The sequence below is a fragment of the Colletotrichum gloeosporioides genome, assembly GCF_011800055.1.
Source record: "Colletotrichum gloeosporioides strain Lc1 chromosome Unknown consensus_7, whole genome shotgun sequence".
NCBI classification, from domain to species: Eukaryota; Fungi; Ascomycota; class Sordariomycetes; order Glomerellales; family Glomerellaceae; genus Colletotrichum; species Colletotrichum gloeosporioides.
Genome location: NW_025544652.1, coordinates 1,098,243 through 1,116,254, shown reverse-complemented (window position 1 = coordinate 1,116,254; position 18,012 = coordinate 1,098,243). Strand labels below are relative to the sequence as shown.

Genomic DNA, 18,012 nt, shown 5'->3' with positions numbered 1-18,012 from the left:
GGCCTTCCTTATCCGGCAAGACGGGAGACAGGGCTGAACGGATGTGCCCCTCTTTTTCTTCTCGAAGGTACGTACGCAAGCAAGCTACGTCGACACTCACGTACTGTATCCCCAGACTGTATCGCAGCTTGTGGATTCACCCTTTCATGCTTGATTCCTTCGTTGAAAGACGTATTTCCCACTTTCACACAAATTGCGCTGGACTGGCACTTGAGCCCATGAGCGCTCACTTGTCTCCCTCCCCAATCGGAAACCTTGCCCATCCGTGGGATTCTTGCACGTCTCACACTCACATTAGTACAGAACGCCTCCCACGACGGTTGGGCTGACACGGCTCTCAGCCAAGGCAGCCTGGGCACCGGGGTCGCTCTCCGTGCGTCTGTCGCTTGCCTTCCTCGGCGACGATGAACACCAAACCCTGTAGACACTGATAGGAGAGTGCATCAGACCGGGCGACTCATCGGTGGGAGAGCTATGTCTCGGCGTTATGTTTAGAACGGCGGGTGCGTGGGTTTCACGCAGGTTGCTAGCTTCACTGGCCTCATGTCGGTCAGAACCCAGAATATCCTCGTGTTGCGGGTAGATCTAGAGCAACTGTGATTCAACGTCATCTCAACGTGTGTAAGGGGATAGGTTGCAGTGGCTAGGCATTCTTAGGCAGGTTAGGCAGTCTCAGCAGTGCGGGCAGTCTTCGTGATCTCGACATAGGTGACTCTGGGACCTGGGTGGTTGCAATAACGGCTGGATGGTCGCCCAGGGTTAGGGTCAGAACATTGTAGACGTAGGCGCGTCGCAGTCCTTGGTAGCTGTGCTAGCCCGTCCCATGTTTAGATTCGCAAAGTAGCTCAATATTTTGGAAGCAGAGTTGTCTTCGTGTGTATTGCGTCTTCGCTGTAAAAGTCTAAGATACTTCCTCCGCTGGTCGTCTGTTATTCTTTAATCGTCCCTTCGTGTGGATGCCATCCAGTATAGCCCCCTATTTTCCCGCCCATGAATGCCCCACGGTGAAAACAAAAAGATTAAGAAGACAAGGCTTGAGAAGAGTTGATCAAACTAATGATGAAAAATCCAAGAAAAATTAATATTCCCGCTCACTCGAGAACACGAGCTAATCAATCAATAACGTCGTTTCTCCCACATGTGTCTCCGCCTTGTTTATCCCTGTTTCGTAACTTCGTGAGAGGTGAGAGAAGGCATTAGAGAGGAGAGGCTCCATTTGGGCTACAAGCCCAGAAAACAATATGGGCCATTGGGTATCTTTCGAGACAACTCCACGTCTTAGCTTCTTCAGTTCCTGTTCGAACGTTAGCTGTCTGTAGACACATTCGAGGAGGACTGCAGTTCATACCTCTGATAGTAGCTCTGCCCCTGGCTCTGACTGCCGCTCTGATCATAGTCGTAGTAGTACGGCTCTTCATCGTAGTGGTACTCCTCCCCGCCGCTGCTTCCGTGACTGGGCGGCTGGGTGTAGCTCGCTGTGTAGTTGTTGCCGTACGTGGTGGTGTACTGTGTGTCTTCGTTCACGTACTCGCCACGCCCGCTGCCTCGGCGACTCTCGTGCTCGTGGCCCCTCGACACGACATGTCTGATGTTGATGCTGCCCCAAGGCAAGTACTCCTCTTCGGGCTCCAGGTTGTCCGGCGACGAGACGACGTAGGACCTGTGGGCGTTTTCCTCGTTCTGCGTGTCCCGGGTGGCCTTTTCCTTGCTATCCTGGTTCTTCTTGCCTGTTTACGCGAGTCAGTAAATTTCTTTCTGAAGTCGGAGAGGGGCCTCTTGGGGGGAAGACATACGAAACTTGCGTTGAGCAAGACGGTTCTGGACGCGGCGGCGCTCTTCCGGGTCCGTGATGTCTGTCCAGTCGTCGGTCTTGGGTGAAGATTTTGACTTGGACTTTGAGTGTGAATGTGAGGAGTGGTGCTTGGAGCTTGACTCTGACGAGTGCTTTGACGATTTTGATGACATGGCAGGTCTCGTTGAATAGGGGAAGCAAGTTTATGTGCTGTAGCTCGAGGACTCCACTCCTGCTGCCCAAAGCCAGGACCAAACAGTATGCTGCAAAGGAGAAATGATGACGAGATGGCCAGCTCTTCGCGGTCTTAAATTGGCAGAAACTGAAGAGGCAATTGCTTTTGATCGAATATAATCAACGAAGGGATGAGATGGTAGGTGTCTGAGCAGAGCTCGAGTGGTTTGAAGTAGAATGTTTCGATGAACGAGACGTTTGTCGAGCCAGCACAACATCTCTTTATAATAGACTCCGCAACACCAACATCAACCAGGCTGCTGCTCCAGAGATGTAGCACAGATGCCTACGCAATGCCGGGATCACCCACCAGCAGCGGGAGAACCTGGAAAGCCTCACGCGGCGGATGGGGCAGACTTGAAAACGGCAACGGGGTCAGTTGCCCGTGGCTTCCGCGTCGTGACGCAGAAACTGACATCTGCAAAATACCTTACGCGAAAAGAGGCAGGGTCGGCACTCGAGTCCACAGTGCCATATCTGCCAAGGAACGGAAGACAAGGTATAGATGGGCAGGGTGTAGTAGTCAAAGCCATATTGAGTTGATGGAGGGGTGTGTAGCAACGAAGGATATGTTCCTGATGTGTATGGGTGACGAGAGCTGAGTACGTCGACAACGGGTAACTAGTGTGGTGGACGCAGATGACAGACAGCTACCCCCGGTAGATGATGGGGTTTTGGGAACGAAGCGCCGGATCGCGAGCATGGGGACGATGAGGGTGGGTATACTCCGGCTGCCGCAAGGGGTGTGGGAGAGTTCGCCCAATGTTCGAAACATCTCACCGGGGTTGTCTTGGAGGACAACAAGGCCAGGGTTCCATGTGACGGACATGTTGTGGCCTCGAAAGCGAAATACGACCAGCCAAGACAGACACAACTAAGAGACAAAAAATAATACAGGGGGGCTTTTGGAAGCTTTCCAATTATTCCCGCACTGAGACGCCGGCAGCGTGTCCCGTGGCTGCGCCGTTGACTTCACAGCGCGGTTGGCTTCCCCAAACGGGACGGCCCTAGAGCTGGACGAGGGGAAACCGGGGCGAACGGCGGGCACTGTTTCCGCCAGTTGACCATGGCAATGGAGTTGAGACCGGGTTGTCACGGTGGGCGAGCCGGGGCGGGGCGGTCAGAGGTGTATCGGGAGGGTGGGCCCTCCGATGAGGCTAACCTGGTTGCGATCGCATCCATCGTATATCATGCTCTTAACGAGGAGTCTGATGAAGCTGATACGTAAGGGCATTCGTAGCCGATGAACACCCACGTAACGTACCCAACTGCACACCGACAGCAGTCTGGTGGACCATAGCTTATGAAGCGGCCCCAACAAAAGACACCAACTTTCGAGGCAAAGAAGGATCTGACGGCGGCCGTTCTTGGCAAAAAGCTGGATATCGATGGGTACACGACGCTTGGGACCCTGTTTGCCTTCAGCCCTAGGTCGATTAGGAATGCCCAATGAACGGCATCGCATGTCGTGCCTGACGTGGGTTGACCAGGGGTTCGGTCCTGCATCTAGCTTAGCTAGTGGCCGTCTCCTCTGTGTATTTGCCCATGCAAGTCGAGACCGAACCTAATGGCTGCCATCCGTGCTGTCTGCACACACACAACACGCAGAAGCGATGCGCATGCAGTGCATTTGATGCACCTTTGATCTGACGCCTCCAAGAGCATGCACACTCTCATTCCTGGACAATTGACAATTGCGCCCGCCGGCAAGGCTCTCTGTCGATGAAGTTTGGCAGCATTACCGACGTTGCTCGCATGCGCGGCGTGTCCAAATGGTTGGGACATGGATAGGAGGGTGTCATGCGACAGGTGATCGGTGAGTCCTAGCTCAACCCTGCAGATGACAGTATACATGCCCCGTGGAAATTGGCTCCCATGTTCAACGTGCGTGGACGATTACGAACCGGCGGACACCCCGCCGCAAGACCATGGCGTCGCCTTTTGCTCTAGTGGAGAGCGACCCGGCAAGACGGCCAGGTTGACTCATCGACCGGCTCCGGTTTTCTGTTCCGTGCTGATTCGTGGCCAGGTGGTGGGTTCGATCCTCCCGCCGTCCGCCGTCCGAAAGTCCCAGGTCGAGGTTTGGTCTGTGGAAGGTGGAAGAGAGCGAAACATTCCGAGCAAGTGGGACCGCGACGTTTAAGCTTATTGATAGGCCCAGAAATTTCCTCTTTGGTCTCCCGGCTCGCTTCGTGCCCGTCGCCAATTTCCGCTCGTGCTGAGTGGACGAAAAACACTCGGTTGGACCCGATCCGACAAGAAACCGCGCGTAAATATCCGGCTCCTTTGCCTTGCTTTTCGACGCTCTCGTGACCACGAATGCCGGGCATTGCCCTGGCTACGGTGAAGCAACAACGGGGCGATTGAATCGAGAGACTGCTTGAGAGTTGCCGTTTTTCCTTGTCTGCGACATCAGGTGCCCGTAAGAAAAGTCCTAGGCTGGCACACAGTGCGAGCTCTTAGAGTAATGTTGCGGAGGTTTGGCGAAGGGGGTTGATGTTTGGACTTGTGGTCAGAACTGCAGACACCCGTCGCTTAGCCTCATCAAGGGACAACTCCAGCACAGCCCGTCGATAGCGTGGGGTTCGCGGCAGCTTCGAACACGCCGCTCCCACGGAGATGCTCATTGCTGCATGGCGCCCTAGCCCTCGCTGACTTGACTAGGGAAGGAAGCACCATCCAGCGAATCTAAGTGACATTCCTGCATGGTTGAACCTGCATTCTCACGGAGGAACAGCCACCCAGCGCCAAGAAGGTATTCATGGAACTAGCTTTTCAGCTGAGTCTCCAGGACCACGCTGAAGTTCCTTGGGTACGAGACTTCTTATCAAGCAACCCTGAAGAAATCGCACACACGGGTTGGCGCGAGGTTGTGGTTGGCATGTAATGCCGTTTTGATTTGAGCAAAGTCAGTGGCTTGGTGAGGTTTCACGAGGTCGATGGATTGTGGCGTCTGCCTGGCTGCCTAATTGGGACTGTCTTGGGAAAACGCCACCGGCAAAGGACACTCGCTAACAATGGTCGTTGCGACGAGAAGAAGCGGATTCAAGATTGGATCTGACGTAGCCCGGGACAGTTGAGGAACAGCACGCGTGGCTGCATTTCATTGATCTCAAACGGCGAGTATCTGACGCATCGCAGTCATACCCAATGGTAGATGTCAGGCAAGGATCTCTGCCTAAACTTGGTGGAATGTCAAGTTCAGGTCGCGGCAATGCCGTCGCGACGCGCCATGTTGATGAATGAGACCGCGGTTACGGTACCCGTCTCGCCCCAACTCTGACCAGGTGTTTGAGGAGTGACATCGTCGAGCGAAGAGGTTGCCGACGATGTAGAGGTATCGTGATGTAAGCTGGTTGTTCTTGAATTTCCGTTCTTTTGCCATACATGCGAAGGCGTATCTCCGCGAGAAGGTTGTTGGGGGAGAGGGTGTAGTCGTTGTTGTATTGGGTTGGGTTGCGTCGGCAAGTATGGGGGCCAAGCCAGGTGCGAGTTGGCGAAGTGAGGACACCATGAGTTACCTGCCTAACCAGATGGAACCCATGGGTCGGGACGGTTCATCTTCGGTTGCTTCTCGCCGAAGCTTAAACGTTGGACTTCGCCCATTGGACGCAACGGCAGCACAACTCCAACATGGTGGGCGAGTGTGTGTGAGCAGTTCATCCCATCCAATCAAGGAGAATCCTAATTTAGAAAGCATCCATCTCGTAACTTTGTTCAAATCCCACCCAACCAACCCATCAATACTTTACAGGGTTCATGTTGCTCACGGCATACTGCTAAGTCGCATGTGTTCAGCCCGAACCGTCGCTGCTTTGAATTCGACCATACGTCAAGAATTGAGGCCACCCCTAGGAGCCTGGGGTACCACCTTGCACACAATTACCTGGCAAAATAGTGTTGTTCTGTGAACGCACTGATACTGGTACGTCCGATGCCTTGGTTCGTAGTAGGTGCGGGTTGCAGAAGAGGGTTTAGGCATTGAACTTGTATGTAGTCATTGTCTTTCTTATCCATCCATGTCTATCCTATCAGGTATTCTGATACATGTTGCACATGAGCAATAATTATTTGGGTACTACGCGGAGGTCATGTCCACAAAGCGCAGGTAAGGCGGACCGCACTTGGGACGAGCCATGCTGTGCACAATTGCTTATGCCTCCTCTAGGTGTGCTGCCTTCTCGTCCTTCTCTGACCTGAATTCCTGCGGCATGGCAATGGGCCGAGTCTTGGCATATTTGACCGTAGCCCAGATCGAAGGCGACTCTCGGAACAGAAGGTCAATCTCTTCAAGGTTGCGGCCTGTTGTCTCGGGAAACCACATCCAAACCACGATGGGAAAGGTGAAGGCGATGACGGCGTAAACAATGTAATACTGGTACCCGATGCTGTTGATTGCCACGGGTGTGACCATGATGACCAGGAAGTTGAACAGCCAGTGGTTGGCGGTCGAAATGGAGGACATGGCCATGCGCAGGCGCAAGGGGGCGACCTCGGTACAATAGAGATAGTTGGCTCCCATGAGGCCAATCGGGATCCAAGTGTTGTAGAGGAAGATCCAAAAGGCGGCAGAAATTTGCGCGGCATAGTTGTCCTTACCAAAGGACGTGGACACAGCGAGGGCAACCATACAAACGGACATGCCACTACCACTGACAATGAAGGCAGCCCGACGGCCGAAACGATCGATGGTGAAGAAGGCGATGAAAGAGGCAAGGAACTTCCAGGTGAGGGTGCCGCCCGACATGATGCGAGATTGTTGGCTGGACATGCCCAGATTTTGCTGGAAGAGAATCGGCGCGTAAACGCTGACCAAGTTGGAACCACTGTGTCTTATATTAGTCGCTGTTTATCCCAGAAGAAAAGCACATTGTGAGTACATACCACATCTGCTGGTAGAACTGGAGACCCATGCAAAGCAAAAAGCGATACAACAGCTTGTCTTCGCCATTCTTCAGCATATCCTTCATTGAGACCGCAGTACCCTTCGTTTCCTCAAGAGAGTACTCGATGCCGGACAATTCGGCCTGCACTTCGAGAGAGTCCTCCGGCAGCGACTTTAACACTGCAATGACAGATCGTGCTTGTTCAGAGCGGCCCTTCATAACCAGCCATCGGGGCGACTCTGGGAAGAAGTAGATGGAGACCATGAGGACGATCGAAAAGAAGCAGGCGATGGCTAGAGGCGGACGCCACGTGATTGGGCCCGAGTGGAATTGGAAGAAGCCGAAGTCGATCCAAGACTCAAGCATATACCCGACGCACATGAAGCATCCTGACATGACAACCTGACGGCCACGGTTGGCTGCGGCGGACGTTTCGGACTGCCAGACGGGCACAATCGAGCTGAGTTGACCAATACCAAGACCACAAATGACACGACCAATAGTGAACTGAGGCAGACCGAAAGCAGAACACATCAGGGCTTCACCGATCAAGGTGAGAACACCAGAGAAGAAGATGATGTTTCGACGTCCATAGATATCGCCGGTCCAGGAGCATGAAAGAGAGCCGATCGTAGCGCCGATGGTGAAGGTAGCAACGATGAATCCTTGTAGTGTCGAGTTTCGAGATTTCTCTGCGCCGGATGTGTTGACAGTATCGATTTGGGGAAAGGTCTTGACCCAGTCCTCCTCGGTGAGCAGACCGCCGACCACACCGATGTTGTAGCCGTAAAGAATGAAACTGGGTGCAATGATGAGGATGATTCTGAGGGTGTTGAGGGCATCGCCCGTAAGGCCAAAGTACTTCTTGGAGCCCATGATTTTCGCGATGCACCAGATCACGCAGACTGGGTTGGAAAGACAGGACGGAAAGAAGAAAGACGCAGAGTTGAAAGTTTCTTCTTGGCCCTTGGGATCGGGCAAGAGGCCAGCTTTTTAGCCTGTCTCTTCCCCGTGGGCGTTAGCTCCATGCTCCACGAGGGGAATAGATAACTCCATCATGGAGCTCGGGGTGCTTATGGAGCCGGGTGTGGGAGGATTGCGGAGGTACCCAATCCCTTCCGTGGTCCCCCATGGAGGCAGACGCGGAGGCGTGGGGCCAGGCCGACGGGGGATGGGATGGACCCAGATAGCCTGCCCGCCCTGGGGAGATCTTCCGACTCAACCGTTTCTCAAAGGAATTGCTGCTTCTCTCATACGATACCGACAGTCCTCCCCCGGAATTGACATGCCGGATTCTTCTTAACTTCCCGTTTGCGAAATCTGGAGCAGAGCGGAACTGGTCCGGAGGTGATGCAGGGTCGCATAGATTAGAATGCAGACCAATCATCTCAACTCTGATTGGCGATGCTGGCTAAGAGCCGCGCTGCCAACTTGCCCCTCCGCCAAGGTGTGCCAATATCGAAGTGGTGAGATTACCCATATATGAATTATGTCCGGTGCCTATGACGAGCTTCCCACAGCTTGGCGAGCTGATGTTTACCAGGGCATCGACTGGCTTCACAGGCTCGGCCACGGAGTCTGCGTCGTATGCGATGAGAGTGACTAGGCATGGACCCAAGAAGCCCAGGACGCCTCTAGCTTACCAAACACAACCATCGTTTGGCCGACCAAGCAGAGGTGTCTGCATCGGCATCGCGGCATCTTGAGTAGGGAATGTCCATCCTGTATGAGTATCCAGCAGCATCGGAACTTCGGGAGAGCAATGCACACGTCTTCATATATGAATCGTGACGCGCGACGACCGGACGCTGATCTTTGAGACCAATGTGAGAACCCGCAGTTGGGCTGCAGGAGACGTAGCCTCCCTGCTTACCCCCTCGAGAGTTCCGGTCTGCTTGTTGTTGACGGACTCGCCACGGAGCATTGTTCTCGACCCATTTCGGTGGAGAGGGCGCGGGAGCAAAAGCGCGAGTCGCTCTTGTCCGCGGTGTTTTTCAAGCCCGCCGTTGTAAACGCTTGTCCGTGGTCTTTTGTAAGTCCGCTACTGGAAATCACATCAAAACAATACGCTTCGACTTTCACCTGGTTCGTGAAGCACATTGAACGCTCCAACAAGACTTCTGTCGTTGTTCTCGCAACATTGTGAGCGATCTGCAATTCGGAGCGGCAAGCGGCTTGGAAAGGCAAGTGCGGTTGGGTTGCCAATGATCCAAGTGCTTGGCTGTCTGCCAAGAGCGCGGCAAGCTTTTTTGAGGCTCAGTCGAGCGTCCGGGCGCAGCAACGGCCAATTCCCAGCCCGGGACCGGGGGAGGAACTTTGTACTCCCGTGCCGTGCCAGAGAAAGTCCGGGGTTAAGGTACGGGGTCTGCTAGGATGGCAAGGACGCTAACCTGGAATGAACATCTCGCTTGGCGGTCCGCCAAATTCGCGACAACCCATCCAGGGCTGTTCCAGACAAGGCATCCATGATGGTGGTCGGGTGCCTGCCAGTGACGCAGGTAGGTGTCAGGTCACCGTTACCTTACGCAGAGGGCGTGTTTGTGCTGCAGACCCTACGTATGGGGAGGGGGAAGAGGATTGCTGTGAGTTGACGCCCTTCGAGCTGCGCCGCCGTCCGGCTGCCGGGCCTTGACATCGCCGTTGGGACGATGGTCAACACATACCGTCCCCCAGAATTGGGATTATGGTTGCACACCATCGCCACCAGCCTCGTTTCAAAGCGCCGAGATTTGCTGTCGACGGCTGCTTGCGCTGGTGCTGATCACTTCATCTCATGTAGGCCTTGCCTTTTCACGCGCCTGCATCGTGTGAAGTCTAGGCTTCCGCACCCCGACATGCGTGGAAAGACTCAGTTTGGAATGACGGGACTCTAAGGCCTCAGCTACATGTGGACCCTCACTATTGATGGTGACTCACAAGACCACCTGCCACGACAAATGCAACCAATATGGGTAGGCGTATGCAAGAGAAATTTCATCAACGTCGCGCGTTAGCAATCCACTCCATGATTTGTCTGACCCTGGTGGCGCTTCTCACCGCATGCGAGCGATGGTCTCAAGGCGGGATGGCTGAACACATACCTGCAGCCATACATGGCTGGTGGCTGGCATACTTGAGCATCGATTCTGCCTCGCTCCGGGGGAGTGGCGTCGCTAGAGTTTCCAGAGACGAGAGAAGTGGGAAGAAATGCACTTCACAGTCCTACCTATGTGCTAAGTTGAAGCACTGTGCTGCCAACAGGCGAATGGACCTGGTAGACTAAGTATCCTGTTCACATAGGACTTTAGATACTGAGACCTGAGGGTGCGATGGCAGCGCCACGCGATGGGTTTTGAGTCAATTTCTAACAGCCTATTGTCATCTTGTAACCAAACCTGTGGCAAGAAGGATCACCGGCAGCAAGTTTGAACATACGCTGGTATTTGGTGTTTCCGTCAGCCCCCGAGTAGGGACGGTCCGCTGGAACGGCAGCCACCAGGAAGTGGAATCTTGAGTTGAATGGGCGGCCTTGCGAGTGTCCTTAGTCAAAGCTTATAGAAACTTTCTTTTCGGGCCTTCATGTAGACTGGATGGGAGCCCTGGTGATGACCGCTGTTGTTTCAAGCTTTTTGATCCCGAGTACCTTAAAGGAACATCCTCAACTGTATTTCAATCGTATAAAAATTTCCGGGCTGAGTGTTGGCGCATGGTCGCTACAAGCAAGCGCGCAGCAACCATGTCAGTCCGTACATCTACAGGATGTACATCTCTTCCGGTTGCCCGTCTTTGGATGAAATTTTTTCTCGTCCCGCGCGAGAAAGTTCACGCGGATATGCTTCTCTGGTCTAGTCTGGGCTCTGTAGAGTGAGCCTCCACTGCCAAGACTTGGGATGTAAGCAGCTTCAACATTCCCCCGACTTTCCTCACAACTCCACCGAGCTACCTACCCGTCTTGCCTGACAGGCCGCGGCGGCATTCAAGGTTATGCCTAGATTCGTCCGCTTGGCCTTCTCGCTGATCTGCCGCTCTGTACACCCACCAGCCCGGCAATCTGGTCCAAAGTGCTGCTAGGGGTCTTCCCTTCCACCTTGCCTGTGAAATGAGGGATGCCATGGACCGAACAGATGCTTTAGCTCGGTATCTCCGCGACAGCCCTCTTGGAGCTACAAATTTAGCTGTTGTTGTACGAGATCCTTGATAGCCTCCCGTCTATCGCGGTTACGCCCTTCGCGGGGTGGGGTGGTCGGAGAAGTCCTTACTGTGCATCCTCCGGGCAGTCTGAACTCACGCCGATGGCGTTCTCTGCGCATTGTTGGGACTCTGTATCTGATAATAGTGAATGATTTCATATGCGGCTAAAACCAGGTATGCCTCGTGTTATCTAACACATGGACTAAATAAAAGACGCACACTGACGAATCAGATGGCAAGCCCCTCATCGTCAGTCCTTGGTGAAGCTGATGGGCGTCACGACATACGTCGCGCTAATAATAGCAAGGCGGGCTGAAAAAGATATCGAGAAACTCAGCTGTGGCATGTCCAGTTCATTGATGATTGCCTTCCCATTTTTTTGGACCTCGTATCGTACAAGATCTACTAATATAGTACAGTTGCTGGTGTCAAAGCGGCAGGAGGCTGTAGAACGGGCGGCATGCTTGAACGCTTCGAGGATTTTATCGTAGACCAGCGGCAGCCTCCCTCTCTGCCTTACGCGCTGCGATGCGCTTCTTGAAGCGAACCTCACCCCTCCTGCGTTCACCACCATCAACCTTGTGACCCTGCTTGTGCTCCCACATACCCTCCGCCACAACCACACGAGCTCCCTCGCCGCCCGGTAGAGGCAGGGCATGAGGGCCAGAAATCGTGTTTGCGCCGCGCACTGTGTAGCCCGTAGGCTTTGTGAGTTGAGCGATTTGCAGGCTGCTCACGTCGGCGTCCGCCGGCACGTTGACGACAATCTTCTTGTCTGTCGCGGGGTCTCGGACGACCTTCAAGATGGCCTCCCCACTCTCGACATATTTGAAATCGCCGCCAGGGCCAAATGCGCCCTTCCTGTATCTATCCAGCCATGAGAGGAGGTATCGTCGTTCCCTTGGTGGCTCGAGGCCAAGCTCTCGGAGCTGTAGCGATGTGAGGGAGAACAGAGCATCCCATGTGGGGAACTTGTCGAGGTGCTGGTTGAGGCCGCGGCCGACGACCTTCAACAAGGTCTCAACATCGGGAATGAGAGGTATCGGCGACGGAATCGGCGGGGCTTCTCTGGTTTTATGAAGCCACCTCGTCTGGCATGTCGGGGCGACGGGGGCCTTGCGGAGGAAAGGACTCAGGAACTGCTGGAACCGAGATGCCCTCATGTTGACCTAGGGCACATGTCAGTACCAATGGCGGTTTCTGAGGTGTTCACAAGGCATGTAAACATACAGTGTGAGCTTATGAGCTTCTCAAGCCAGACAATTGGCTTTTTACAAGCTTGCACGTAGCTGTCGTCGAGGTATTGAAATTTCGCGATGTTACTCAACTTGCCTCCAATTTTTGCTCTGCCAGGCGCTAACGCTCGATAATTTTGACTTACATAATCGTCCCATTGGACGAGAATTGAGTGGTCTGAGTTTCTCTGTCTGTGCCTGTTTACCGCCTTCTTGTTGTGGTCTAGCGCAACGCCCACGCTTTTGTGGTTCGCCAGCCAGGGTGGCCTCCGCTGAATTGGCAGTGCCCCGCGATCCGTCGCGCTAAGCATTAGGCGACGCAGGATGCGACGCGACCTGAGTCTGCCTTTCTCTGCCTGCCGCTTATCGATTAAGCTACCTACACCATCCTTATCGAGGGGAGCTGCTTCCTCCCACCTCAGGTTTGCGCCAACAGCCCCTTCCCTCTAATCGGGACCTTTTGTTCTTCTCTCTGTTGCCTCCAAATTTCTCATCTTCATGTCGCTCGTCCTGAGCGATCAAAAGCTCAATATGTCCATTGCGCATTGACAAGACGTCACAAAGGCATTCAGACATTCTGCAGGGGCTGTTCAACATGGGTCGCACAAAGCAGACCGCACGCCGCGGCAAGCCGATCCCAGTGACATCCACTGTCGATTTTCATGGTAATTCTTTTCTTCCGAATAGGGGTCTTGATGAGCTGACATCGAAAGAACAATGGCCTGCCCATTTCATTGATCAACTGCGTGCGCACCTCGCCGATCACGAAACACTGCCAGAGACCCAAGAGACAGACGAACCTGCAGCTAAACGAGTTAAAAGATCCAACAGCGACATTAAAGCGCTACTTGTAGGAAAGGAATCTCTAGAAGTTGCGCGGAAATACCCAAGGGAACTGCTTTCCGACTCATCGAAACAGTCAACCATTTACCGCAATGTTGGCCCCCTCCTGCATGTTGGAGAGAGACATGGCAAAGAATTGATCATTGCATCTCGCGCCAAGTCTGGGGCTCCAATACACGCAGTCGTACCGGTCCATCCGAACGCAGTGTCTCGGCGCTTATCAACGTGCTTGAGCCTTTTCAACAGCGGTAAGTGGAAGGAGTCAAGTGAGGAGGGCGAAATATGGGTGTCGCTCGATGTGGCCATCTCCACACTGGGAGATCACCTCCAGTTAGAGTTCCGCTTCTGTCTACACTGGAACGAGACAAGAACACCCTATAGCCGACTGCGTTCAACGTTCGAGAGAAAACAAAGCCATAAGATCCTCGATACCTTCTTGTCCGATGGCTCTAATATCATTGCATCCGGGAGGCAGAGTTGGTCGCCGCTCGACTTCTACGAAGCGGCGCACGTTCCTCCCTCTGACGATGAGAATGGCCTCACAATCGATGTTCCGGAACTGACGGCATCATTATATCCTTATCAGAAACGAACTCTCAACTGGCTTTTGAAGCGAGAGGGCGTCTGCTGGAAGAATTCGCCTGATGGGAGTTCGGTCGGACTTATCGAAGATTTCCCGGCTTCCAAGGATCTTGATAATGCGCTCACTTTTCGCAAGACACAAGACGCACTCGGCAGAGACTTTTATGTCAGCCACGTGTATCATGTTGTCACCAGCGATCTTACGCCCTTCCAGCAGGCGGAACAATATGTCAGGGGTGGCATTCTTGCTGAGGAAATGGGTCTTGGAAAAACCCTTGAGGTTATTGGTCTGATCGCGCTCCATCGTCGGCCAGATGGCGAAGGCAATGCGGTCGTCACTGGGGAGGGAGAAGAACTCCTCGCCACGGGCGCAACGCTCATTGTCTCACCCAGCTCACTGAAAGAGCAATGGATGTCGGAGATTCAACAGCACGCGCCTCATCTCCGAGTCAAATACTATCCCGGCCGCAAGAATGTGGGTTTTGAGAACGAAGAGCTGCTCCGCAAAGATCTGGCAGCTCACGACATTATCGTAACTACCTACTCCATCCTAACTTCTGAGCTTCACTACGCCATCAAACCACCTGAGAGATCCCGAAGACAAGAGAGGAAGTACGAGAGACCTGCGTCTCCACTTACGCAGATGCTTTGGTGGCGAATCTGTCTTGACGAAGCCCAGATGATCGAGAGTGGTGTTACAGGTGCTGCTGCGGTCGCCAAAGTCATACCTCGAGTCAATGCTTGGGGCGTAACAGGAACCCCAGTCAAGAACGACGTTAAAGATCTGTTTGGTCTTCTCAACTTCTTGCGTTATGAGCCCTACGCCTCCTATGCGCCAGCTTGGAAAGCCTTGACGGACTCTCACAAGCCCCTCTTCCGATCACTATTCGCCTCCATCGCTCTACGGCACACAAAGCAGCTCGTCAGGCATGAGATTGCTGTGCCACCGCAGAAGCGATTTGTGATAACTTTACCGTTCACAGCCGTCGAGGAACAGTACTATGGCGAGATGTTCAGAAACATGACCCGAAACTGCGGCCTGGATATGGCCGGCAATCCCTCCAGTAACGATTGGAAGCTCGAGCAGTATGAAACCGAGATGCGGGCATGGCTCAATCGACTTCGACAGGCAACTCTTCATCCTGAGATTGTTCAACGACGAGGAAATGGAAGAAAGGTCGGTCCCATGCGGACGGTCGACGAAGTATTAGACGCTATGCTTGAGCAGGGCGACAACGATATCCGAACTGAGCAAAGAGCATACTTTCAGGCACGTCTTCTTCGCGGCCAAATGTTAGAGAATGGTCCGAGAGTGAAGGAGGCCCTGGAAATATGGGGAAAGGTCAAGAAAGATGCTTCAGTCCTTGTTTCGGAGTGCCGAGAAGAGGCAGAAGACGCGCTGAAAGAGTTGAGGTCTTCCGGCTCAAATCAGGATTCGATAGTTGACTTTCCCTCTGACGAAGATGATACCGAGGAAACGGACGAGTAAGTCTTGAAGACCATGATTGTTTTCCGCCCTTTCTAACCCTTCTAGTCTCTCGGGAGTAGGCCGCGTTGGCGAGGCTCGAACGAGACTTCGCCATGCGTTGGAAATCCTGCATAAAGCAACCTTCTTTTGTGCCAATGCGTTCTTCCAAATTAAGTCAAACAGCGACCTCACAGAGCCGGAATCTGATGACCACAAGAAATTGCAGCAATTAGAAGATTCCGAATACAGCAAAGCCCAGGAAATTCGTCGAGAGATTCTGTCCGAAGTACGCTTTCGCGTGATATTGTTTGTCTTCATCCACTAACTGGGCTGCAGAGTCATGCAAAGGCCATGTCACTGGTCAATAAGCTAGGACGGCAGGCTCAATCACAAACGTTCGTGGACATACCGGAGCTTGCAGTCAACTTGAACAAGGGCTTGGAGAGCGCAGGTGCCCTTGAAAAGCTCGAAGAGCTCTATGGTGTCCTCAATGAACAAGCGAACATCATTGACGAGTGGAGAGAAGCCGTCATTAGGCTACTTTCCCAGCCACTGATCGACGAGGAAGCTGAGGTCGAAAACACGGGTGAAGAGTTCACAGACTCTACAAAGACCCAAGAAGAACTCATCGTATACGTACAAGTGCTACGTGCGGCTGTTGCTGATCGTCAGGATGCGATTTCGGGTCTCGAAAATGCGCTCGTGAAGCACGAGACGAAGGTCTCACTGATAACTGCCAAGGCGGATGAGGGTCCGGCCCCGGAGCAAATGATAGCTCTTCACCAACTCAGAGACAAGGTCAGGCCAGACAGAGATCGGCATGGTTCAGTACGAGGCGCCATTGCCGAGCTTCGAGCGATCGCCTCGCGGTTGCCGCAGGACGGCGATGGGCGCGCGAGCGTTGAGCGTGAAATCGTTGTCAGGCAGATTAGAGAAACTCAGGCACATATCACCGCGCAGACCAAGGCCGCGACGGCGCTCGAGCGGGAGATGGACAGGTTCACGAGTGCCATGAATGCCAGAGTCGAGTATTATCGACAGTTACAGGCCGTGTCCGACAGTGTGGCCCCGTACGAGGGCCCCAACAACCAGCAAGCCATTGATTCATGCAAGGTCAATGAGGATCAAGCCCGTCAAAAGTTCGACGCCGCAAGGGCAAAACACAGATACTGTGAGTACCGCCTCCATCGCGCGGTTGCATTGTACTGATTCATGCGTCTCCAGTGCTCAACCTGAAGGAAGCCGGGACACAGTCAAACGAGCCCCGGATGTGCATCATTTGCCAGTCATCATTCACGATCGGTGTCCTTACTGTCTGTGGCCACCAGTTCTGTAAAGACTGTATAAAACAGTGGTATCGGGCACATCATAACTGCCCAATGTGCAAGCGAAAGTTGAGACTTACTGAGCTTCACGACATCACGTTGAAACCGAGAGAGGTCAAGTTGCTCGAAGAAACGACAACATCGACATCGCATGAGCCCAAAGACAAGAACGCAAAAACCAATGGCATTTACTCACAATTTGGCTCTGAGAAGATTGCTCAAATCAAGGATATCGAGTTAGCGGGCCTATCGTATGGCAGCAAAGTGGACTCGATCGTGCGCCATATCATCTGGCTGAGGAAGACCGATCCCGGTGCCAAATCGATTATTTTTACTCAGTATGCCGCACAACATTCCCTAGGAAACAGCATGCTTACCATTTGTACAGATACCGCAGTTTCTTGGGCGTCCTGAGCGCCGCGTTCTTCCGCTACAAGATAGGCTTCGCGTCCATTGACTCGTCAACCGGGATCCAGAGATTCAAGGAAGATCCGGGCATTGAAATATTTATGCTCCACGGACGGGCACAGTCTAGCGGTCTCAACTTGGTAAACGCGAGCCATGTATTCCTCTGCGAACCATTGCTAAACACGGCCCTCGAGCTCCAAGCTATTGCGCGGGTCGACCGAATTGGGCAGAAGCACGAGACAACGGTGTGGTTGTACTTGATTGAAGGGTCAGTTGAAGAATCCATTTACAACCTATCAGTCAAACGGAGGATGGAGCACATGGGCAAAAACTCGAAAGGGAAAGGGAAGGAATCCACCCCCGAGGTAGCAGAGCCTACACTAGAGGCTGCGAATACGCTCGAACTCGAGACGGCTTCTCTCAATCATCTCATGAGCAAAGACAAAAATGCGGGAGAAACGGTAGAAGCGGGTGACCTTTGGGAATGTTTGTTCGGAAGCGTTCCTAAACGCATTACGGCGAGTGTGGCGGAAGGCATCATTGCCGACAGTAGAGAGGATTAGATGTAGACTTCACTTGGTCTTTGGTGGTGACCAGGTTGCGAAGCCTGTCGAGGAGATAAAGACCTGGTCGTGTTTGAATGGCGTCCGGGAAAGCATTGGAAGCGATTTTGGACTTTATTTGTCTGTCTGGGTATGCAATAATCAGATGTGCCAAGCCATCTTGGTAGAGAATTGCCTGATAAGTCAACGGACTGGGAGTTGACAGCATTCAGGCCAAAGAAACAAGAAACGAATGCCACGTCGCCGCCGGGTTTCACGAAACGCGGAACTAAATATGTAGAATCAAAGCTCAATACATTCCACGAGTCTTGATTTTCGGTTGCATTCTTGGAACAAGAAAGTTCACGTCTAATACTATCCTACTTTCATTCTAGTAGCGTTGTAGCGGGGCAGTGAAGCATGAAAGCAGTACCGTTCCCATGCTTCGTTCTTTGTCAAAAAGATTGTCAAAAAGAAAGCCGAACTGCTGAAGACTGCAGCTTGGTCCGCTCTGGGGCGGTAACAAA

The 18,012-nt window shown here is 53.1% G+C and overlaps 4 protein-coding genes across 4 annotated transcripts; 1 reads left to right on the top strand and 3 right to left on the bottom strand.

Annotated features, from left to right (window-relative positions):
• Positions 1-1,305: 1,305 nt before the first annotated feature.
• GCG54_00001713 (uncharacterized protein) lies at positions 1,306-1,965 on the bottom strand (the record flags this gene model as incomplete). Its single annotated transcript, XM_045401821.1, has 2 exons — positions 1,306-1,727; positions 1,794-1,965. The coding sequence occupies 2 exons, from the start codon at positions 1,963-1,965 to the stop codon at positions 1,306-1,308; spliced, it is 594 nt and encodes a 197-aa protein (XP_045270550.1).
• Positions 1,966-6,179: 4,214 nt separating this feature from the next.
• Positions 6,180-7,788, bottom strand: GCG54_00001712 (Sugar transporter STL1; the record flags this gene model as incomplete). The annotated part of the gene is made up of 2 exons (XM_045401820.1): positions 6,180-6,852; positions 6,911-7,788. The coding sequence occupies 2 exons, from the start codon at positions 7,786-7,788 to the stop codon at positions 6,180-6,182; spliced, it is 1,551 nt and encodes a 516-aa protein (XP_045270549.1).
• A 3,776-nt stretch (positions 7,789-11,564) lies between these two features.
• Positions 11,565-12,245, bottom strand: GCG54_00001711 (uncharacterized protein; the record flags this gene model as incomplete). Its single annotated transcript, XM_045401819.1, has 1 exon — positions 11,565-12,245. One exon carries the CDS (start codon positions 12,243-12,245, stop codon positions 11,565-11,567), a length of 681 nt encoding a protein of 226 aa, XP_045270548.1.
• Positions 12,246-12,912: 667 nt separating this feature from the next.
• On the top strand, positions 12,913-17,506 carry GCG54_00001710 (putative ATP-dependent helicase; the record flags this gene model as incomplete). The annotated part of the gene is made up of 6 exons (XM_045401818.1): positions 12,913-12,982; positions 13,031-15,227; positions 15,277-15,496; positions 15,547-16,381; positions 16,435-16,873; positions 16,924-17,506. The coding sequence occupies 6 exons, from the start codon at positions 12,913-12,915 to the stop codon at positions 17,504-17,506; spliced, it is 4,344 nt and encodes a 1,447-aa protein (XP_045270547.1).
• Positions 17,507-18,012: the final 506 nt, after the last annotated feature.